This window comes from Leucopleurus acutus (genome assembly GCF_964270905.1).
Source record: "Leucopleurus acutus genome assembly, chromosome: 11".
Classification (NCBI taxonomy): Eukaryota; Metazoa; Chordata; class Mammalia; order Artiodactyla; family Delphinidae; genus Leucopleurus; species Leucopleurus acutus.
In genome coordinates, this window is record NC_139152.1 from 96,235,411 (window position 1) to 96,259,681 (window position 24,271).

General features: G+C 40.7%; 1 protein-coding gene across 1 annotated transcript in view; it reads left to right on the forward strand.

Moving 5' to 3' along the window:
- The first annotated feature begins 255 nt into the window (after positions 1-255).
- Positions 256-24,271, forward strand: part of EP300 (EP300 lysine acetyltransferase) — a 73,228-nt gene continuing 49,212 nt past the window's right edge. Inside the window, exons 1-2 of the mRNA XM_082850848.1 lie at positions 256-649; positions 21,874-22,511. Coding sequence (XP_082706974.1) covers positions 556-649; positions 21,874-22,511 — 732 coding nt within the window. The 5' untranslated portion in view covers positions 256-555. The remainder of the gene's footprint in view (positions 650-21,873; positions 22,512-24,271) is intronic.

Genomic DNA, 24,271 nt, shown 5'->3' on the forward strand with positions numbered 1-24,271 from the left:
GGCGGCGGCGCGGATCGCGGCGGCAAGAGGAGGGTTCGGAGGGTGGGGGCTCAGGTCCGGGAGGGGGCACCGGGAGGAGGTGAGTGTCTCTCGTCGCCTCCTCCTCTCCCCCCTTTTCGCCCCCGCCTCCTTGTGGCGATGAGAAGGAGGAGGACAGCGCCGAGGAGGAAGAAGCTGATGGCGGCGGCGGAGCTCCGAGAGACCTCGGCTGGGCAGGGGCCGGCCGTGGCGGGCCGGGGACTGCGCCTCTAGAGCCGCGAGTTCTCGGGGATTCGCCGCAGCGGACGCGCTCGGCGCATTTGTGTGCCTGTGCCCTCCTCCGGGCCTGGGCTCAGGCCCGGCCCCTCGCACTTGCCCCTACCTTTTCTATCGAGCCCGCATCCCTCTTCAGCCACCGCGATCCGGCGAAGAGAAAAAGGAACTTCCCCCACCCCCTTCGGGGGCCGGCGGAGCCCCCCAAGCCCACCCCAGGGATCCGGGCGGGGACCCAGGCCTGAAGAAGAGATTTCCCGGGGATTCTCGTTTTCCTCGCCCGTATCTCCGAAAGAATTAAAAATGGCCGAGAATGTGGTGGAACCGGGGCCGCCTTCAGCCAAGCGGCCTAAACTCTCATCTCCGGCCCTCTCGGCGTCCGCCAGCGATGGCACAGGTTAGTCTTGGGAACCCTGGCCTTCCACCTCTTCCTTAATCTTTTCTCCTCGCAGCTTTATTCGTCCATATTTTCTTTCTCTCTCTTCCTAGTTCTCTGCCTCTTGATTGATTTTAAAGGTGTTTGAATGAACTGGTCGAAGGCGTCCAGTAGCCCAACCATTTTCTTTCCTTTTTAATACATTTATTGCAATACTATGTCATATCGCTATGTGTTCTGGAATTAGAGGTATTGAGTGTTGCTGCAGAAATGGCCTTTATTGTTGTTCCCATTCAGTTTAATTTTGGAAATGCCAGTGCATTTGAGTGTAAGGGCCTTTTTTGCAATTTACTTTTTCTGTTGTTGATAAATGAGGAATCGTGAATCCTTTCTTCCTAATCGTACTTGTCCCGTTTCCTCTGCTTTCTACTCTTCAAGAATTTCTCTTTACATGAGATTTTCTGTTGAGGATGAGGATATAAAAAAATATTGGTTTTATTTATTTGTGTGTGTGTGATCCAGGATTTCAGGTTTGACGTGAAGTTAAACGTCAAACCCGAAATTTGGTATGAATTATTTTATCTACCATTCCCAGCTTTTTTGCCGACCCCCCACACCCCCATTTGCTTTAAAAATCAATATGGAGCGCTGTTCATTTTCCATCTCATTTCTTTGGTGCCAGACCAAAACGTCTGAAACTCTGGGGTTTTTAGGTTGGGAGAGAGGACAGAGGCATTTTCTTTGCAGTTTGCAGTTACTTTCTCTTTGGGGAGGGCTGGATGGGGGGCTAACAGATTTTATGGAGTTATGTACTTGGAAATCAAGATTAAAAGTTGAAAGAGTCCCAATCATGAACTGCAAACATGAACTGATAATACAAGAATTTTAAATGTGCAGTAGGTTTTGTATTTGTGTGTTTTGTCTTTTTTACACTTTAAACATATGTGGAGATCCAGATTTTAGTTTTAAAAAGCTCTTCAAATTTTTTACTTCACTCATTTGTGGACTAGCCCTTTTGTCAAGAGAAATTCGGGGAGACTTCTTTCCATCATTCCCTTCTTACAGTTAGTTTGATGCTATCCTGATGGCCACCGAACTTCTCTTTTGCTGTCTTAGTTGTTTGAGGTGCCAGGGTAATGAAGATGAAGAATGGCTGGCCATCTGACAGTCTACAAGATGTTCCCCCTTACTACGGAGCATCTCTTTAACTCCCTGAGAAAACAGGCTCAACGTCATTCCTCCATCTGCCAGTGAGAGTGCATAATGGAGTTAAATGTACCCTTTGAGTTTGTAGAGAACTTCTAAAGAAGCGTGGTTCTAAGTAGGCTCGTTTCTGTGGGTGAAAAACGTAAGGATATGGCAAATGCTTTGGATTCTTTGCTTTTATAAGAAAGATGTATCGTGAGTTTAAGGTAACCTGCAAAGATTGAGGATTTTTGCAGAGTTCCTCTGCTTCAGGCTTGTAACGTTGGCAGTACATGAACTTTGATCTGTCCTCATTCCTTGAAGTTTCTGTAGTCTTCAGGGATTTTTTTTTAAAACCTGTGTTTTTTCCTCAGAATTCATACACATATGGAGTATTGTATTCCTTTGTACTTACTAAAATGTCACTTGGTAGGACTTTTAGATCACCTTTAGACACATTTTTCACCTGTAGATTTTTGTTTTGTTTCTTTAGTTTTTGTGTAATATGGTAATGGATTTTACATTTGAGTTAGCCAGTGACTGGGAATATTGTAGAGAAAACTTTTTACTTGTACTGTTTTGATGACTCCTGATTTGAACAGTTTAGTCTTAGAGTAATGCAAGGTCTGAAAGGGAGGCTGTGCTCTCTTGTTCAAATATCTCTGTTCAGGTGCACTGCTGCAGTCTCCATATTTGATCTGTGTATTTGGTAACTTTAACTCATTTTGGTGCTGTCTCACCTGACTAATGCACAGAAACTGTTTTGCTACTTGAAATATCTTTGAAGCATTGTAACAGTGCTAAATGTATCAAGTGGGTTTTTATAATATAAAACCCTCAGCACTGAGATTAATTCAGTCTTAGTCCTAAGAGTTTATCTTTCTCTAAATTTTGTAGTGTAGGTTGATTTTTCTGCCCCCACCCCCCTTAAGATTCTACTCCAGGAATTCTTTGGTATCCAATTTTTAATGCTAACCAGTTTGGATTTTTTGATGGGGGAAGGGGAGAAATGAGTGTTAAGAATATACTGTCCCCCTGTGAACTTCAAGTTGGGCACCATTACATTTTGATTTTTATTTGTATCTAGCACTGTGTAGTATAAGTTTGCAGTCAACTTTTAACAGAGACTCTTCATTTTTTAAAACATTACATTTTAAACTTGTAATTTCTACATTTTTACTTCTGAGTTGCCGCATATTTTGTAAATGTGTATGTAAATTATTCCTTCGTACTTGATTAATTTTATTTAGAACTGTTCAAAATTATCCCAAAATTCTAGACTCCAGAAACTTTTTTTATATGATTGAGGCTTGCAGTTTTAGTAGTGTAAGTGTACCTGCCAGGAGTGTTTGCATGTTCCAGTTTTATAGGAAAGAAAATTGGAACCCAGTTGGGTCGACATGCTAAACTAAAGTGTTACAAAACAAATTAGTACTTAAATCCCAAAATTTGATTTTCTAAGGTTATCCACTGATGCAGAATAAAAATGACTTATTTAATTTTCAAAGATTCTTCTAAAAATTTTCTAGGTTGATAAAAATAATTTGAATTACATTTAAGTTTTACATGTTAGAATGGGGAGAAAGACTTACCACTTTTGTATTTTTATGTTCCTGTTTCAATCTTTGCACTTGATACATTGAAAATACTATTTAACTTGGCATGGTTAGATCAAAACTGTTTGAGGAATCAAATGCCTTTCTGTCCTGCCACCTCCATTACCACTCCATCATAAAAACCATTTGCAAAACTTTTTTGGTAAAATTATTGACCAGAATAGTTAATACATTGTCCTTCAAATATTTCTTGAACCTGTTTCTGATAATCACCTGTGTGATGGAATGATGAGGATGATATATTGCCTTCATTGCTCACAGGACATGTTTTGTCACTGCTTTGTGAACACTTGATGCTGTATGGGCTGAAAGAACAGACTCTGGAAAGAGGCGTGTCGGCATTAGGATCTGGCATATTTAGTAGGGTAAAAGATTCTTCTGGTCTTGGTATGGTTTTGTGGCCCTGCTGTGTACCCATGTGTCAAAATTGGCTTGGATTTTATGCCCGTTTTCATTTTGAAGGCACAGGGCAGATATATCTGCATTTTGACCCCTAGATAAGTGTACACAATAGATTTTTTTGTGACAGGAATTTTTTTTTAACATCTTTATTGGAGTATAATTGCTTTACAATGTTGTGTTAGTTTTTGCTGTATAACAAAGTGAATCAGCTATATGTATACATATATCCCCATATATTCTCCCTCTTGCGTCTCCCTCCCTATCCAACCCCTCTAGGTGGTCACAAAGCACCGAGCTGATCTCCCTGTGCAGTGCAGCTGCTTCCCACTAGCTATGTTTTACACTTTCAGAACCTTTTTTTTTAGATTCCATGTATATGTGTTAGCATATAGTATTTTTTCTTTCTGACTTACTTCACTCTGTATGACAGACTCTAGGTCCATCCACCTCACTACAAATATCTCAATTTCGTTTCTTTTTATGGCTGAGTGATATTCCATTGGCAAGGATTTTTTAAATGTCAGTTTTACTTTCTCAACACCATTGTGTCTTAGTGGTTTGTCATGTAACTAGAATATTTTTTTTTTGGAGATCATTTCTTTGTTAGCTCTTAAACCTGTGATACTGTGTTTTAATTTTATTTTTCGGGCATCAGCATTTACATGAGAGTTCTGCTTCTGAAGTTTTTGAGTTACTGCTCTTTGGTCCAGCGAGGTATTGCCGACCTCTCTGCTAAATTGCAAAACGTTTTACTAAGTGTCTCGAACTCTGGCAGTTGCTTACTCTCAAGGCTTTGTAAGTTCATTTATAGGGCTTCAAGAAAGCTATCTGTGGTGGATAGTAAGTTAAGGTGACTTGTTACGTTGTAAATCTTGTATGTGTTACAACAAGGGTTCCCTTTTTCAGCTGGAGTTCATATTCTGTTACAGAGGTAAGAAATGTATTCGCATGTCCAGTGATTGGATGATGGGGAGGGAGGAAAAGGTTTCTGCCTTGGTTGCGACATTGTTTTCTCTGTTTTACTTTGCTTTCTACCTTTTCCTTAGTCTATTCTATAAAGTGGGGGGGGGGGGGTTAAAACGAGAAGTTGAAAATTAGTGCCTTGTGGTGTTTTTGTAAGGACATTAAGTGGTAAATAAGAAAGAAAACGAGTAGGAAGAATGTTGCAGATACAAGTGGAAGTGTAAAATGCTTCTTCCTGGTATATTTACAAAAACAATTCAAGAGTTATTCTGCCAGTTCTTACACCCAACAATTAATGGAAAAATAAGACAACTTGTTTTGTGTGTTTTTGAAATTTTAGGGTCCCTCTTTAGAGAATTTCTGAAGTTGAATTTTTTTTTAGTGTGGCAAGCATTAGAGAAATTAATGGGCAAGTTGAAACTTAAATTATGCCACGTGTAAAATATTTAAAACATTGGCTTTTGCAGATGATTTTTTTTCATGAAATGGAAGGTAATTTTCTTCTGAAATTTTAATGGTAAAATATTTTATTGCTCAGGTCTCAAAAAATGTTTAAGAGAATAAACATTGAGGTTTTAAGCCTCTTCTGAACAATTTGGATATCATTTGTTTTTAGATGTAGATCTTTTTGTTTTCTTCTTTAAGATTTTTTTGATGTGGACCATTTTTATTTTTGAATTTTATTTATTTATTTTTGGCTGCGTTGGATCTCTGTTGTTGCGCGCAGGCTTTCTCTAGTTGCTGCGAGTGGGGACTGCTCTTCATGGCGGTGCGTGGACTTCTCATTGCGGTGGCTTCTCTTGTCACAGAGCATGGGCTCTAGGTGCGCAGGCTTCAGTAGTTGTGGCACACGGGCTCAGTAGTTGTGGCACACAGGCTTAGTTGCTCTGCGGCATGTGGGATCTTCCCGGATCAGGAATCGAACTCGTGTCCCCTGCATTGGCAGGCAGATTCTTATCCACTGCACCACCAGGGAAGCCCGTGGACCATTTTTAAAGTCTTTATTGAATTTGTTACAGCATTGCTTCTGTTCTATGTTTTGGCTCTTTGGCCACGAGGCATGTGGGATCCTAACTCCCTGACCAGGGATCAAACCTGCACCCCCTGCATTGGAAGGTGAAGCCTCAACCACTGGACCGCCAGGGAGGTCCCTAGGTGTAGATCTTTTTAAATAAATGCCCCAAAAGGCAATTAGGAGTAATTTAGTTGAGAGAGAGTATAAAATTTAAACTGCTGGAAAAAAGTGAGTGGTGAGAGAATTTGTTTTGGAGTCAGACTAGTAGAGTTAAAATCCCAGACCTGCCTTTATTACCTGTGAGCCTTGGGCCAGTTACTTAATCTCTCTGTCTCAGCTTCCTCACCTGTAGTACCCACCTTGTAGGATTGTGGTAAGGAATAGTAAATGAGAATTCTCTTTGTCAAATACTTAGGATAGTGCTTGCTGCAGCATAGTATGTTTTCATTAAGTGTTAACTGTTTTTAACTTTACTGCTAAATATATCCCAAAAAAGCAGTGCTGGATTTTTTTAATGGGTATACAGATAGATTGGGTAAAGAGAAAACAAAATGTGTGAAGTTGAGAGTGGTCTTAAAAGTAAGGCTTACAGAGCCTTACTTTTAAGGTGCAGAGTTAGCGTATACATCATCTACTCAAAGATTAAGTTTTTTGAGAGTATAAGAATATGGCAGCAGAGGTTAAAATAAAAGTATATATATTGTCACATAGGGGAATCTTGTATATGTGAGTAATTGAAATGAACATAAATATTTAAGGCATAATGAGAAATAAGATTGTTCTTATTGGAAATGATCAAGATAAGAATGGCTTTTTTCTAAAGAATCATGTGGTTGAGCATTATTTTTTATTTGTTTATCTGGGTCTTTTTTTTTTTAATCATTTTATTTATTTTTGGCTGTGTTGGGTCTTCGTTGCTGTGCTCGGGCTTTCTCTAGTTGTGGCGAGTGTGGGCTGCTGTTCGTTGCGTTGTGCAGGCTTTTCGTTGCAGTGGCTTCTCTTGTTGCAGAGCTCGGGCTCTAGGCGCGGGCTTCAGTAGTTGTGGCATGCGGGCTCAGTAGTTGTGGGTTGCGGGCTCTAGAGTGCAGGCTCAGCCCAGGCTTAGTTGCTCCGCAGCATGTGGAATCTTCCCGGACCAGGGCTAGAACCCATGTCCCCTGCATTGGCAGGCAGATTCTTAACCACTGTGCCACCAGGGAAGTGCATTATCTGGGTCTTAAAAGAAGACTTTCTTAAAGGAGGAGGAAGAAAAGTAGAAGGGGCAATGCAGAGCTTTTCAATATTTTTTGACCACACCCAAGTAAGAACTACATTTTACATGAAGAACCAGAGACCCTGTCTCAGGAAGTGAGCAAACAATATTTATCCTACCTAGCCTTACTACTTATAATATACTCTGATATATTTTTGCATTTTGCATTTCATGTTTTAAAAAGTGGTGGTCGTGGGCTTCCCTGGTGGTGCAGTGGTTGAGAGTCCGTCTGCCGATGTAGGGGACGCGGGTTCGTGCCCCGGTCCGGGAAGATCCCACGTGCCGCGGAGCGGCTGGGTCCGTGAGCCATGGCCGCTGAGCCTGCGCGTCCGGAGCCTGTGCTCCGCAACAGGAGAGGCCACAGCAGTGAGAGGCCCGCGTACCGCAAAAAAAAAAAAAAAAAAAAATAAAGTGGTGGTTGTGACTCACTATATTGATTTCATGACCCACTATGGCTTGTGACTCACAATTTGAAAAATACTAGTTTAAAAGAGTTGACAAGCTGCCAGTTGTCCTGTATTGGACCAACGTCCTGTATTGGACCAACGTTTTCTGTATGCCCGGCATTTCATCTCAAAACAGGGAATACTCTGGTGATCCAGAAAGACATGGGCCCTTCCTTCCTGGGGTTTGTAGATAAGGGGAAAGAACGACATTCAAGTCTGATGTGACCAGTGTTGTATATGTACAATGTACAGTGTTGTATTTGCACGGTGTACAGTGGGAGAAACGGGTACCTAACCTGTAGTTACTGTTGCTCTAGTGGCTTTTTTTGAGGAAATCGGTGTCTGATCTTGAGATTTGAAGGATAAAGTGTTTCTAAGAGTGAGCCCAGGTTGAAAACAAGAGATGGTCTGTCATGGAATCTGTAAATTTTGTCTATCTGGGGGATAGCAAGAAATATAACTGTAGAGGTGAGCAAGGGGCCAGTCTTGCAGGATTTATTGGAGTTACTGCTTATTGGAGTTTAGATTTTTTTAGCTCTTTTAAATGGATGGACAGAATTGTACCTTAGATGATTGACTAAAGCGAGGAATGGTTTGGAAAGGAACAGGGGAAAATAGGCAGGGAGACCAGTGAGATGACTGTTTCAGAATTCCAGCTGTGATGAGGGTGGCCTGGATTAGTACACGGAAAGAAGTGAAAAGGTTTGAGAGAACATGGGTGGTCAGCAGAACTTGGGGATTAATTAATTAGTGTCAGAATATTGCCATAGAGGAATTAAGGGTAATTCCCAAGTTTCAAGCTTGGGTAGCAGAATTGGTGAGGATGTCATTTATTCAATACTTAGAGAAGTGTTTGTGTATGGATATGGATGAGGGGAGGGGTTGTGATGAGTTAAATTTGCATATTTTGAAGTTGTGTGATTCTCCTGAATTGGGTAGTCACTATTTTCATTTGGAGCACCTTTCATTCGAGCCAGGAAACATTGACTACCCACCAAGTTTTAGGTATTTGGAATGTAAAGATGAATCAAGGTGCAGTTTCTGCTCTCAAAGCCTTTAGGATCTGGTGGAGTTGGTAGTACACGTATCCGCACAGTTTTCCCATGAGTTATACTCTGATAAGGTTTTTTGTTGTTTTTTTATGTTTGTTTTTTTGTGGTACGCGGGCCTCTCACTGTTGTGGCCTCTCCTGTTGCGGAGCACAGGCTCCGGACGCGCAGGCTCAGCGGCCATGGCTCACGGGCCTAGCCGCTCCGCGGCATGTGGAATCTTCCCGGACCGGGGCACGAACCCGTGTCCCCTGCATCGGCAGGCAGACTCTCAACCACTGCGCCACCAGGGAAGCCCTACTCTGATAAGTTTTAAATGTTTTAGATAAAGGCAGAGGATAGGGATTATTTCTGACAGGATGGGTTTGGAGTATTGGGGGAAAACTTCATATAGAAAATGTATATTAAAATGGGGGTAGGAGAGCATGACCTACCTTTTCTTAGAAGTTGGGAATTACCTGATGGTCCAGTGGTTAGAACTTTAACTGCCGAGGGCCCGGGTTCAGTCCCTCCTTGGGAACTAAGATTCCGCAAGCCATGCGGTGCAGCCAAGAAAAAAAAAGTAGGGAAAGTTGGAGTGGTATTTCAGGTGGAACAAATACAAGTGGTTTTTATGTGACTGGAACAGACCATACGGTGGAATGTTTTCATGGGAGACAGATGGAAAAGGATGTTAGGGTCCTAATATGGAAAGACAAATATGCTAAGGAATTTGACATTCATCTCACCATCTGGATAAAAATTTTATGAGAAGAGTGACATGGTCAGGGAAAGAGTAATGCTAGTGACACTGCACAGGATCAGTAGCAGGGAGGGAACCTAATGGCAGGAAGACTTAGGGTTTGTCATTTATCTCTTGAAATGCACTTATCATTTGTCTTTGAAGTTTTTGGTAAATTGTAGTTAACAAAGTGAACTGTTTATTTTCTTAAGATCCAAGTTTTGTTTACCAGTTGTCATGCATGTAGAAAATGTAGCAGATTTTTTTTAAAAGTCACGCTCCCCTTTCTCTTTACAGATATACAATTTCTAGGAGACTTTTTCCTTTTTTTTAAGAAATGATACGATAGTTTCACCATCTAGGATCCCCTATAGGCATTCCCTTGGAGCAAACCCCAATTAGGCAAACAAATCCAACCCTCACTGCAAAGCTTCTCTCAAAATGTTACTATACTCGGGCTTCTCCGGTGGCGCGGTGGTTAAGAATCTGCTTGCCAATGCAGGGGACACGGGTTCGAGCCTGGCCCGGGAAGATCCCACATGCTGCGGAGCAACTAAGCCCGTGCGCCACAACTACTGAGCCTGCTCTCTAGAGCCCATGAGTCACAACTGCTGAAGCCCACACGCCTAGAGCCTGTGTTCCACAACAAAAAGAAGCCACTGCAATGAGAAGTCTGCTCGCCGCAACGAAGAGTAGCACCCGCTGCCACAACTAGAGAAAGCCCGCGTGCAGCAACGAAGACCCAACACAGCCAAAAATCAACCAATTAATTAATTTTTTAAAATGCATATTTTGAAAATTAACCTGTACTTTTGCCCTTTGGCTCTATTAGCTTTCACAGTTCACCAGCTGCCAACATGCATAGCTATGTGATCCTGTGAAACTTAATATTGATTATCATCTTCTATCAAATTTGTATATAACCCACAGGTTGTTACCAGTTGTTTTTTGGTTTTGGTTTTTTTGGCTGCGTTGGGTCTTCGTTGCTGTGCGCAGGCTTTTCTCTAGTTGCAGCATGAGTGGGGGCTACTCTTCGTTGCTGTGCGCGGGCTTCTCATTGTGGTGGCTTCTCTTGTTGCGGAGCATGGGCTCTAGGTGCACGGGCTTCAGTAGCTGTGGCTCGTGGGCTCTAGAGTGCAGACTCAGTAGTTGTGGCACATGGGCTTAGTTGCTCCGTGGCATGTGGGATCTTCCCGGACCAGGGCTCGAACCCGTGTCCCTTGCATTGGCAGGTGGATTCTTAACCACTGTGCCACCAGGGAAGCCCTCGTTACATTTTCGTAGTGTTCTTCAAATTCAATATTGTAGTTTTAAGTGTTTATGCACCTTTACTTCCTTGATAGGTGGGTTTTTTATGATTAGGTTAATTCTGCTTCATCTACGGAGTATTAAATACCATTTCTGAAATAAAGTACTGGATGAAAGTTAGGATGGTTATTTTAACCTGATAAGTTCATGAAATTTACAAAATCGCCTCATTTTAAAGGCCACGGTGTTTTAAAACGTCATACTTTGTTAAGCACCCAAAACAGCTGAGTTAATGTAAGAGTAGAAGTGCCCTAAACCAATAAGGAGAGATCTTTGTGAGATTGATAGTTTTCATGTCTAGCCAAACTGTTTTAAGAATTATTAGAGTTCTGTAGATTTGACTTTCATCTCTAATCCTTAGTTTTTTAAATCTCAGATCTCTGCCCACCTCATCACTCACCTGGCTCCCCCTCCTTTGAATTACTTCAATTGCTGTGGCTCAGCTTGAGTTGTTCACCTGTCCTCCTTTTTTCCACTCTTCACTTGTCTAGTTCCTACTCGTCCTCTGGTCTCACCACTGGGATGAAAGAAAGGTTTTGAGATCTGGAATGTTCATTTTTTAAAAAGCATTTTTAATGCCACAGAGAAAACTAACTGAAAGGAGGAGAGTTGATGGATGAATTCTGTCTTTTAAGCAGGTACTTGAGAATTGACTAGTTTTAGAATAATTCGTATGGGTATTTTGCTTAATGTACACAGTTTAAAACCCAACTGAGTTTTTATTTGAATTCAGCTTACCTGAAGTACAAAAATAAGCCTGTTTATTCAGCAAATAATGTTTGAGCCTTCTAAATGGGAAAAGAATTTGTAACTGAAAGAGGTACTGTTATGCAGTAGAATTAGATTTTTTTTTTTTTTTTGGCGGTACGCGGGCCTCTCACTGTTGTGGCCTCTCCTGTTGCGGAGCACAAGCTCCAGACGCACAGGCTCAGCGGCCATGGCTCACAGGCCCAGCCGCTCCGTGGCACGTGGGATCTTCCCGGACCACGGCACGAACCCGTGTCCCATGCATCAGCAGGCGGACTCTCAACCACTGCGCCACCAGGGAAGCCCTAGAATTAGATTTTGAGCCAAAATTATTTCAGTTCTGCATCCTAGTTTGTAACTTTTTAAAATCTTTTGTTTATACTCAGTGCAGTATTTGGGATTATATTGTTAGTAATCCTAATTTTGAAGGTTATACTTCACTTATATATTTCATGGTGGGGAACATTTGTGTAATTTCTCATGTATCGTGGAATTGTCTTGATCTTTTGATTTTTTTTGGAAAGGCTAAGTGAGTTGAGTATTTATTTTACAAGAGATGATATAGCTAAATCTGCTCTGAAGACCACAGAACTAAGAAGACAACAAGGGTGACCTACAGAATCAGTATGTAATAATGAAAGGATGTTTTGACTCAATACTAGTTTCCCACATGCTCAATCCAAGTTCGTTTTTGTTTAAATTATCACATTTCTAATACACAGTTCATTGGATAAACCTAATGTATTATGCTAAACTTTTCAAATCAGATTTAATTCTGTCCTGTCAGTCACATTTCATGTCACCGTGTTTGGACTGAATGTACACTCAGACGAAGAAACTTTCCTTTTTTTTTTCTTTTTTTGGCTGCTCTGCACTGCATGCAGGAGCTTAGTTTCCTGACCAGGGATCAAACCTGCGCCCCCCCTGCAGTAGGAGCAGAGTCTTAACCACTGGACCACCAGGGAAGTCCCGAAGAAACATTTTACTCAAAGTCATTTTGTATTTGAGCATCTGGGAACCATATATGGGAATTTGTCAATAAACTATTTGGTAGAAGTAGCCTGCCGATGATGTTAATTAGTTGATATTTTAGAAAGTAAGCAGGAAATGTCTTACTGGAGATAGTGTGAGTTTGTTCATTTCAAGTTGTTTCTGATACTGTCTTGAAATGTTTGTCATAGGATAGTTTAAAAGTAATGGGATAAATTTCAGATTTGTAAATGTCTAATCAAAGAGAAAGGGGGGGTCAGCAAATCAAATATGTAAGAACTCACCTTAATTTCTAGAAGAAGTACTTGCTGTCATTTACTTTCTACTTCCTACTTCTCAGTCCATTGCAGTCTGGCTTTTGTTGTTACCTAGTTTACTAAATATCTCCTATTACCTATATTTAGTGAATTTTCTGCCGAGCATGGAACACCACTAACATTTCCTTTTGGAAACTGATTTCCAGGATTCCTGGTGGATGGGCTGGGGAATGTTGAATTTTAGCATCCTTTGCAGGTTAAGATCATGTCCCTTAAAAAAAAAAAAAAGATCATGTCCCTTAAATACTAGCATTTCCAGTGGTCCCTTTAATGTCTGATGGTGACTTAAGCTCCACATTTCTCTCTCACATTGCCATGTATTCCTCTGATTGCCCATATGGATAACTGTACTCTTAGGTTATCCAAGCCAGAAACTTAGGAGTCATTCTTTTTTTCTCTCCTTAACTCCCTAACTCTAGTCAGAGAATCTTTTTTTTTTTTTTTGCAGTACGCGGGCCTACTCACCACTGTGGCCTCTCCCGTTGCGGAGCACAGGCTCCGGACGTGCAGGCTCAGCGGCCATGGCTCACGGGCCCAGCCGCTCTGCGGCATGTGGGATCTTCCCGGACTGAGGCACGAACCCGTGTCCCCTGCATCGGCAGGCGGACTCTCAACCACTGTGCCACCAGGGAAGCCCTAGTCAGAGAGTCTTTTGATTGGCCTCTTTGATGCCTCTTTAGCAGCAGCCTCCTCACCAGTCTCCCTGACTCTGGATCTGTCTGTCCAATTTATTCTTCATCTCGTTTGTTTCAGTGGACTCTAATAAATGCAGATTTGTTCATATCATATTTCTGCTTAAAATTCTTTAGTAGATCAATTTTCTCTCTACAGTAAAAATCCCAAGCTATTATGTGTAGGACCCTCTAGGTTGCTTCTTTTATTTGTTGAACACGTAAATTTTATTCAACTGATCTGAACTAATCCCTATGAAGAGCAAGTTGAGATGGGGGCCTGAGAAGGTGATTTATTTGAACCTTTATTTTTTCCCTTTCCTTGAACAAAAAGGAAGAACCTGAGGAGCTTAGTAAGAGGGGTGGATTGAGGCTGGTCAGTACTAAAACCCACTGTTCAGTAGGATTTGTTTGAATTATGGCATTTAAATTTCTAATTATTTTTCCCTTGCATCTTCATACATATTGCTTTTAATTTGAGACTTGCTTTTCTACTAGTTTTAGTCCATTGGGTTTTATTTGCTATTTATGACACACTGGTTAAATACATAGTCTCTTATTTTTAGTAGCCTTTTTCCAATATGCTGCTCGTGAGCTTGCGGCCAGGTTTTTTTCTGGGAAGCCCCTTGCAGAAGGACCTAATGGGGAAAGATTGGAAATTTGATGGCTAAAATAAAATCCACATATTAGGTTTTTGAGCTTTAGTACTCTTAATCCTACCAGTATAGAATTGATTTACAGTTCGAGTAGTTTTTCTTAGTCTGGAAATACTTAAATTTTGTTTAAAAAATTGTTTTCTCAGTTTAAAAATGTTTAGAAAAGTTATAGTTCTCATAATGTTGAATAATCTAAAACAGCTGCTAAAAATGAAGTCTGTTTGCTTACTTACATAGAAAGAATATTCTGCTGGGATCCAGGGACTTTATAATAGAGTCCATACTCAATAACAAAATAGTACAATCTTAGGGAAGCTAGTGATGCATCAGTTACTGCATCTATAATATGAGAGAATCAGTAATTTTCAAACTTGGGCCCTCCCTGGGAGGGGCAGTGTTCTAAGAAGCCTGAGGAAAATCCATCTTCATTCTCCCAATTCCTCCTCACCCAATATGGTTCTGCTTTTTATTCTGTCTGTGTTTCCAAATAAACACTACTAGATGATCCTAAAGGATCCTTTGCTCTGTCCCACCTGGTGTATATAACTTTTAAAAAGGGGGTTAATAAATTTACACATTTTTTATAGAAGCATAATTTATATGCTTTAGAATCTATTAAAATATTTAAGACCCATCTCATTGGTTCTTAAAACAACTCCATGAAGGAAGTAGAATAAGTTTTACTGCCTTCTGATAGAAGAAGTAACATGAGCTCACATTTGGAAAGTAACTGGTAAATGAAGTCAGCTTGTAGAATTGGGTGTAAATCCAGGTACTTGGACCCTTTGAGCTGTGCCAGGTTAGATACCAGTGATGGCTGATGGCATTTAGGAATCGTAAATGTCCAGAACTTCGAGGCACAATCATAACAGCTTAGGAGTGATAATGACAGTCAGTGATATCAAATGAAATAATAAGGTCTGCTTAATCATGGGTCAAAGTATATATGATTTTTTTATATAATCTTCCAAATCTAATTAATATAGTCATTGAAAATTACAAGTTTTAAGGAAAGGTTAAGAGAACTTTTATAGATTTGTGAACTGCCAATCAGATAAAAATAATTATAGTATGCAATTGCAGAATTGCTGGAAATGTTTATTATCAAATTTACTCCTTGAGCATGTGCTAGGTGCTATGGGAAATGTAAATATCTGTTAAATGAGACCCTTATCTTTCAAATACTTACGATTTGCTAAAGAAGTTAGGTACACACAAATACTTAGCTATAACAAAAGATAGAAGGTACAAAGTGCATAGTTGAGGTTGTAACAAAGTGAGCCATCTTAGGAAATAGTATTTGAATCTGTCTTTGAGTTGAAACCTGAGTGGATCTTTTGTAGTGGACACTACAATTAAGTCTGTTGAAAATACAGAATTGCCATTAAAAAACAACCCTATAACCTTTATTGTCAAGGTCTACCAATGCCAGCCTTCCTGTCTGCTTCATAATGGAGCCTAACCTTGTAATGAGATGTTAAATGTTTTGCATAATAAACATGAAACAACAACCAAGTGCAGCAGATTTGGCTGTAGTACAGGTTAAATTAAAGTCCTCAAGACTAGAGCCTGGAGTAAGACTTTGGTATTACTGAAGTTGATTTTTCCTCAATGGACTCTATATATGTGGCTGTTAACTACTTCTGAAGTTGTTAGAGGATTAATGAGAATAATACAGTTATTGAGGAGCCACAGAGACAATCAATGCCTGACACATTGAAAGTGCCTGAAAAAAATTTGTTCTTATTATTATGAGCTAGTCTTATCTCCTAATAGAGTGATGATTCCACTAAATAATAATAGAGGTAACATTTTCATAGTGCTTAATATATGCCAGGCACTGTTCCAATTACTTATATTAACTCATTGAATTCTCACAAATAACCTGTGAAGTGGGTACTTTTCCTGTTACACAGAGGTGGAAACTAGGTTCTTTAGAATCATCTTGTCTGATTCTTTGAAAAACTGTTAGAATTTATTGATTGATTGATTGCCATGTTGGGTCTTCGCTGCTGCACGCGGGCTTTCTCTAGTTGAGGCAAGTGGGGGTGACTCTTTGTTGCGGTGCGCAGGCTTCTCATTGCAGTGGCTTCTCTTGTTGCAGAGCACGGGCTTTAGACATGCAGGCTCAGTAGTTGTAGCTCGCAGGCTCTAGAATGCAGGCTCAGTAGTTGTGGTGCACAGGCTTAGTTGCTCCACAGCATGTGGGATCTTCCCGGACCAGGGATCGAACCCTTGTCGCCTGCATTGGCAGGGGGATGAATAACCACTGCACCACCAGGGAAGTCCTGTTTAGGTGGTCTTTAGTTTCACAGTTTACACATATTTTCTAATAACGTTGTCAGATCTTTTTTCCCCTATTGTGTTTTTAAAACTTATTTCTAATCATTTTTTGCTCATGTATAGAAGTGCAATTTAATTTGTCTGTATTTGTGGTATGTTCAATCACCTGGCTACCCTCTCACTATTTCTACTTCTTTGCCTTGGGTTTTCCATGTTGACAGTTATATCATTTGCATACAATAAGTTGTGTTTCTTCCTTTTCAATCTTGACTCATGAGTGTTTCTTATATTATTTCTTTGGCTAGAGACTCCAGTTCACACTGAATAGAAGTGGTTGTTATGGGTATCTTTGTCTTGTTTCGATGCTAAAGAGGCTACTTTTAATGTTGGTCCATTATCCATATTTGCTGTCAGTTTTTAGGTTTTGGAAGAGACCTTTTTATCAGTTTAAGGAAGTTCCCATCATTTTTTTTTTTTGTCGGTACGCGGGCCTCTCACTGTTGTGGCCTCTCCTGTTGCGGAGCACAGGCTCCAGATGCACAGGCTCAGCGGCCATGGCTCATGGGCCCAGCCGCTCTGCGGCATGTGGGATCTTCCCAGACCGAGGCACAAACGCGTGTCCCCTGCATCAGCAGGCGGACTCTCAACCACTGCGCCACCAGGGAAGCCCCATCATTTTTTTTTGTTTGTTTTAATTTTTATTTTATATTGGAGTATAGTTGATTTACACTGTTGTGTTAGTTTCAGGTGTACAGCAAAGTGATTCAGTTATACATATACATATATCCTTCCCATCAGTTTTTTTTTTTTTATTAATTATTTTTGGCTGCATTGGGTCTTCGTTGCTGCGCATGGACTTTCTCTAGTTGGAGTGACCAGGGGCTACTCTTCATTGCAGTGCACAGACTTCTTATCATGGTGGCTTCTCTTGTTGTGGAGCACGGGCTCAGTAGTTGCGGCTCTCAGGCTCGAGAGCGCAGGCTCAGTAGTTGCAGCCATGGAGCAACTAAGCCTGTGGCCGCAACTACTGAAGCACCCCTGTTCTAGGGACTGTGTGCCACAACTACTGAAGCAGCCCACGTGCCTAGAGCCTGTGCTCCACAGCAAGAAGAAGCCACCACAGTGAGAAACCTGTGCACCACAAGGAAGGGTAGCCCCTGGTCACTCCAACTAGAGAATAGAGAAAGTCCATGGGCAGCAACGAAGACCCAATGCAGCCACAAAAAAAAAAAAAAAATTGTGATTGGGTATTGACTTTTAGCCAGTGCTTTTATTATAGTCATTGAGATAGATATAATGTTTTCTTTCTCCTTTGTTACTACAGTGAATATGCTAACTCCCTCCTTCTGGATTCCTGAGATGATCCCAACTCGATCATGATATTACATCTATAAAACACTGATAAACTTGATTTGCTCTTCGTTTTTTTTTCTTTCTTTTTTTTCTTTTCTCTCTCTCTCTTTTTTTTTTTAAAGGATTCTTGCTTCTGTGTTCATGACTTCCTTTTCTTTTACTGGCCATATGTGGTTTTCAGAGTATTTCTATTTTCTAGAAGTGTTTGTATAAGCTTGAATTGTCTTTTCCTTGAAAGTTCAGTAGGACATGCCTGTAAAAATATTTAGTTCTGGTCTTAATGGGAAAAATTAACCAATAAGTCTTTAATAGTAATAGGATTATTCAGGTTTTCTCTGTCTCCTTTTAAAGTTTTTTAAATGAGATAATTCAATTTAGTAGAACAGTAGAAAGAACTCTTATGTGCCTATTACTACAAGTTACTGATCATTTTGTCCACCCCCCCCCCAACACACCCTTTTTTTTTCTGCTGGAGTTTTTAAAAGCAAATCCCGGACTTGTCATTTCAGTAGAAATACTTAAATATATGTCTCTTAGGACTTATTTTAACTTAACTATGCTATTGTCATACCTAACAAAATTAATAATTTCTTAATATTACCCACTATTCAGTCTGTATTATCCTGATTCTCTTAAAATGTATTTCCAGTTAGTTTGAATCAGGATCCAAACGAGGTATGTTTGGTTGTTGAATGATAACAGCTTCTCTCATTCTCTCTCTGTTTTTTTTTCCTTCCCCCTTTTATGCCATTGATTTGTTGGAGAAGCTAGGACACTTATCCTATATAATTTCTTTTTAATTGAAGTTTATTGAGTATTTTATTTTATTTTATTTTTTATTTTTGCGGTACGCGGGCCTCTCATTGTTGTGGCCTCTCCTGACACGCAGGCTCAGTGGCCATGGCTCACGGGCCCAGCCACTCCGCAGCATGTGGGATCTTCCCGGACCGGGGCACGAAACCGTGTCCCCTGCATCGGCAGGCAGACTCTCAACCACTGTGCCACCAGGGAAGCCCTACTGAGTATTTTATGAGGAATTTATTCATTTTTCTTTCTTCACTTTTTTTGTGTGAAATGGATTAGTAGGACCACTTTCTCTTTTTATTGTCTTTTTTCCTTAACTTTCCCAGAAGTTTATCTTTTATTACTCTTTTCAAGGAACCAAATTCTGATCTTGTTAATAACCTCTCAGTTCTATCTCCATTTTTCTATTTTTTTAATTGCTTTTATATTTGATCATCTTCTTCTTACTGTTTTTTAACATAATAAGTTGGATACTTGTTAATTTCAAGCTTTATTGTCTAACATAAACCTTTAAGTTTTGAAATGTAGTATTTTTATTATTTCTCAGTTTGTGATTTCTCCTTTATCACTTACGTATGTGTGTATTTTGATTTTTGATTAATTTTTTAAATATTATTTATTTGGTTGCACTGGGTCTTAGTTGTGGCAGGCGGGCTTCTATAGTTGCAGCTCACCGGCTCCTTGGTTGTGGCATGTGGGCTCCTTAGTTGTTGTTTGTGAACTCTTAGTTGTGGCATGTATGTAGGATCTAGTTCCCTGACCAGGGATTGGACCCGGGCCCCCCCTGTGTTGGGAGCACAGAGTCTTAACCACTGTGCCACCAGGGAAGTCCCTGTGTATTTTTGATTTATTTTATTTTATTATTATTATTTTTTTCTTGGCTGTGCTGTATGGCTTGTGGGATTTTAGTTCCCTGACCAGGGATTGAACCCAGGCTCTCAGCAGTGAAAGCACAGAGTCCTAACCAATGGACTGCCAGGGAATACCCCATGTGTATTTTTTAAGTTTCTAAATAGGTAGAGATTATTTTTATTTTTTCCTAAATGTTTAACACTAAAAATATGCTGATGATGGAATGTTTCCTTGTATACTCCAGGGGGAAAGTAGAATGCAAAATTGCTTAAAAGTATATATGGGGACTTCCCTGGTGGCACAGTGGTTAAGAATCCGCCTGCCAATGCAGGGGACACAGGTTCGAGCCCTGGCCCGGGAAGATCCCACATGCTGCAGAGCAACTAAGCCTGTGTGCCACAACTATTGAGCCTGCGCTCTAGAGCCTGCGAACCACAACTACTGAGGCACGTACCACAACTACTGAAGCCCGTGCGCCTAGAGCCCGTGCTCAGTGATGAGAAGCCACCGCAATGAGAAGCCCACGCACCGCAACTAAGAGCAGCCCCCACTCGCCGCAACTAGAGAAAGCCTGTGCGCAGCAATGAAGACCCAACACAGCCAAAAATAAATAAATAAATAAATAATTTTATTTATTTATTTAAAAGTGTATATGATTCCAGTATTGTGAATTATGTAAATAGGAAATAATGAAGGAAATATATCATTATATTGATATTAAGCAGTTGCCTTTTGAGTAGTGATGTCAGGTAAATTTTATTTGAAACCTTATTCATATTCCACTATTCATAAGACATTTTATTTTTATGATGGAGGGGCACATGATTTTTCCAAAGGAATTGAATAATTCTGTAAAAATCTGGACTCTAAATCATGTCCTGAGATCCTGGGATATAATTCAGTTCAACTAAAATATGACCAGTTGCTTATCTCTGTTGGGCATTAGGCAAGGAGTTGGTATGTAAGTGGTAAGACATGTTATTCCCGGAGTTACAGTCTGGGTGCATAGGTGGGGTGAGGGGTGGTGATGGGGAAGAGATGGCAGGAGAGGAGGAGAGAAATATAGACACACATGTTAATTTCAGTGCCATGATAGAATGCAAAAGAACAGGAAGGACACATAGAGGAAGAATTGCACTTATGAACCAAGGGTAATTGGACCAACACGATCATTATTAGAGTGGTATCTTGTCTTTGATGGATGGGTTATTTTTAATAGGATTATCAGTTGTAGATTCAAATATATTTAATTTTTAAATACCCAGAAGTGTCCTTTTAATGTTAAAACTACTTGGAGAATTAAAACTCAAAACACCTCAATCTGTATAATGAGTTAGTACTGTCAACAGGTCAACCAAGGGACAATTTTGCACCTCCAGGGAACATTTGGTGATATATGGAGACATTTTTGATGTCACAAATGGGTTAAAGCTACTACTGGTATTAAGAGGAGAGACCAGGGATTTGCTGAGTATCTTACAGTGCATAGGGCAGTCTCCCCCTCTCCCCAAAGAATTATCCAGCCTAGAATGTTTAATAGTGCCAAGGATGAGAAACCTAGGTTAATCCATAATTTTTGCATCCTCTTTCTCAGAGATGGGGCAGAGGTGGAATGGTAGTGGTTTGTCAGTTGTTGAAGAATCTAGAGGCATGGTTTTGTATCCTGTTCAGCTAGATTTTGGTTAAGGAAAACTAATCTGTAGTCTGAAGTCAGGTCAAAGCAAATTCATTCAGCTTTGTAGCAGGCACTGTGTGATGGGAATTTGGTAAAGTGGTAAGCAGCTCCTGTCTTCCTGGAGCTTACACTGAATGGTTTACAAAGGGGAGATCTTTTTTATCAGTTGTCTTTTTTTATTATTATTATATTTTAAATCTTTTGTTCTGAATTTATTTTGTGTATAGATAAGTTATTTTAAGCTCTTCTAAGGAATTCTGGAATAGTATACACCTTTTTTTTTTTAATCTATTTTTTATTGCTTTGGGTCTTCGTTGCTGTGCGTGGGCTTTCTCTGGTTGCGTCGAGCAGGGGCTACTCTTTGTTGCGGTATGCGGGCCTCTCACTGTTGTGGCCTCTCCCGTTGCGGAGCACAGGCTCCAGACGCGCAGGCTCAGTGGCCATGGCTCACGGGCCCAGCCCCTCCACAGCATGTGGGATCTTCCTGGACGGGGGCACGAACCCGTGTCCCCTGCATCGGCAGGCGGACTCTTGACCACCAGGGAAGCCCAGCAGGGGGATTCTTAACCACTGTGTCACCAGGGAAGTCTGGTACACAACTTAATTGTGTATCTTTTGCATGACTGTCAGTACAAACTTTTGGCAACTCATGTAATGGGTGTGTGTTCCCCCCATGTAAGATGTATTCCCCTTTTCTCTGGTCTTGTTTTAGGTACAGTCTATAAGTGTTCAAACTTGTTGGCATGACAATAATTTATATATATTTATATATATATATAACACCTTTTTTTTTAGTATAATATGAAAAACTAATAAAAATAGTATTCCATGGAGTGAGGTTTAGAAATGATATTTAATGCTTATCAAGAACAAAGTATAGAGAACTTTGTAATTTTGACTCTGTCATACTTTAACCTTTATCTTTCCTCTTTGTTTTTAGATTTTGGCTCTCTATTTGACTTGGAGCACGACTTACCAGATGAATTAATCAACTCTACAGAATTGGGACTAACCAATGGTGGTGATATTAGTCAGCTTCAGACGAGCCTTGGCATGGTACAAGATGCAGCCTCTAAACATAAACAACTGTCAGAATTGCTACGTTCTGGTAGTTCCCCTAACCTCAACATGGGGGTTAGTGGCCCAGGCCAAGGCATGGCCAGCCAGGCCCAACAGAACAGTCCTGGATTAAGTTTGATAAATAGCATGGTCAAAAGCCCAATGGCACAGGCAGGCTTGACTTCTCCCAACATGGGGATGGGCACTAGTGGACCAAATCAGGGTCCCACACCATCTGCAACAGGTATGATGAACAGTCCAGTAAATCAGCCTGGCATGGGAATGAACACAGGGATGAATGCTGGCATGAATCCTGGAATGTTGACTGCAGGCAATGGACAAGGGATGATGCCTAATCAAGTCATGAACGGTTCAATTGGAGCAGGCCGGGGGCGACCTAATATGCAGTACCCAAACCCAGGCATGGGAAATGCTGGCAACTTAATGACTGAGCCACTGCAGCAAGGCTCTCCCCAGATGGGAGGACAAACAGGATTGAGAGGGCCCCAGCCTCTTAAGGTAAGTGCAGTTCTGGTTTCTGTGTACCGTCAGTATGTTTTTCAGTGCTCCAGTGATGGAGGAGGAGGGCTTGAGGTCAGTTATTCATTTATTCTTTACTGTTCATGTTTAATCTTCTTACATCATGTATCATTTCCCACATATTATATGCCAGGGATCTACTGTGTTGTCACAAGTTTTATGAAGCTCTTATATTAAATGTAAGTAATACTTTTTTTTTTTTTTTTACAAATGATTGCCAGCTAATTCCTGTTCCCTGTGGCACAAGTATTAGAATATTTTCATTTCATTTCTAATTCATCTCATTTTAGCCTTCATAGCCTTCCTTAAAAAAAAACAACACAGTTTTGAGATAGCCAGCATTATATTATCTTCAGGTAGACTTTATTTGTCTACCTGAAGATTGCTTGGGATGTCCCTGTTTTTTAAGAGATGTGTTTTTTTTTTTCTTAACGGTTGATGGAAATTAAGATGCATTAGTTTACTATAAAGCCTCAACCAACATTCCAGGTCTTCCAGTTATCCTGATTTTGGCTGTTATTTGAAAGGTTTAGAGAAAAATAGGTTTTGTGTTTCATAGAGGGGCCATGCGGTGTGAATTGTTCTCTTGGCCTTCCCCATCCCTGGGCCTATCCTGAGTGCTGTGTTGGCTCTCTTGCTCCATCTTCTGTTCCCTGACCAGGGATCGAACCCATGCCCCCTGCAGTGGAAGCGCGGAGTCCTAACCACTGGACTGCCAGGGAAGTCCGAAAGCCTTTTCTTTTTTAAAAAGCCTACTTTCTTAGCCTTATTAAGTAGAGAATGCTAAATATATTTTTAAAAACCTTTTAAATGTGTACTCTGTATGTATAATTAAGATGTTATAAGCATATGTTGGATGTTTATTCCACCATATTTTTCATACACATTTTATTCCTTTTTCTTAAAATGATATCACACTATGGTTGCCAGTGCCTGGCATGTAGTTAGTAAATACTTGTTGAATGAAAGAGATGGCTTCGCTTGGAAGGTGATACTAGAGATGGGAGAGATCTTCACAAGGAGTCAGGAGCAAGCTTGCTCTGTAAGAGGAATAATTTGAGCAGGCATTGGGACTTCTATATTCCTGAGAATAATGATGGTGAGAGTTCAAGGATGAAATGAAGACATACGGATGAATTGGGAGTGGGGGCACTGAGGTCACATGTAGATAAATGAAAGCCCTTAAATATTTTTTTTTTGCTACAGGATAAAGAATATTGACATCTTGACTTAGGAAAAAATTCTGTTTGGCATCACTATCTATTCTATAGGTTCTCCCTTTCTGGCACTTTTATGTTGCTGTTTTGATGTGGTTTACTTAGAACACTTGGAGTGAGAACCAGAAACAAGAAGGTAGAATATTTATTAGGTACCTCTTCTAGATTTCTAGGAACCTGCCTGTGAAGAGTCCCTGCCCTCCTGATGTTTATATGGGGGGTGGGGGGGGCAGGGATGACAGACATTGAAAGTTTCACTGATTGAACAAATATTTACTGAGTCCTAGCTTGCTTTTTTTTTTTTTTTTGCTGTACGCGGGCCTCTCACTGTTGTGGCCTCTCCCGTTGCGGAGCACAGGCTCCAGACGTGCAGGCTCAGTGGCCATGGCTCACGGGCCCAGCTGCTCCGTGGCATGTGGGATGTTCCCGGACCGGGGCACAAACCCATGTCCCCTGCATCGGCAGGCGGACTCTCAACCACTGCGCCACCAGGGAAGCCCCGAGTCCTAGCTTTGATGCTGA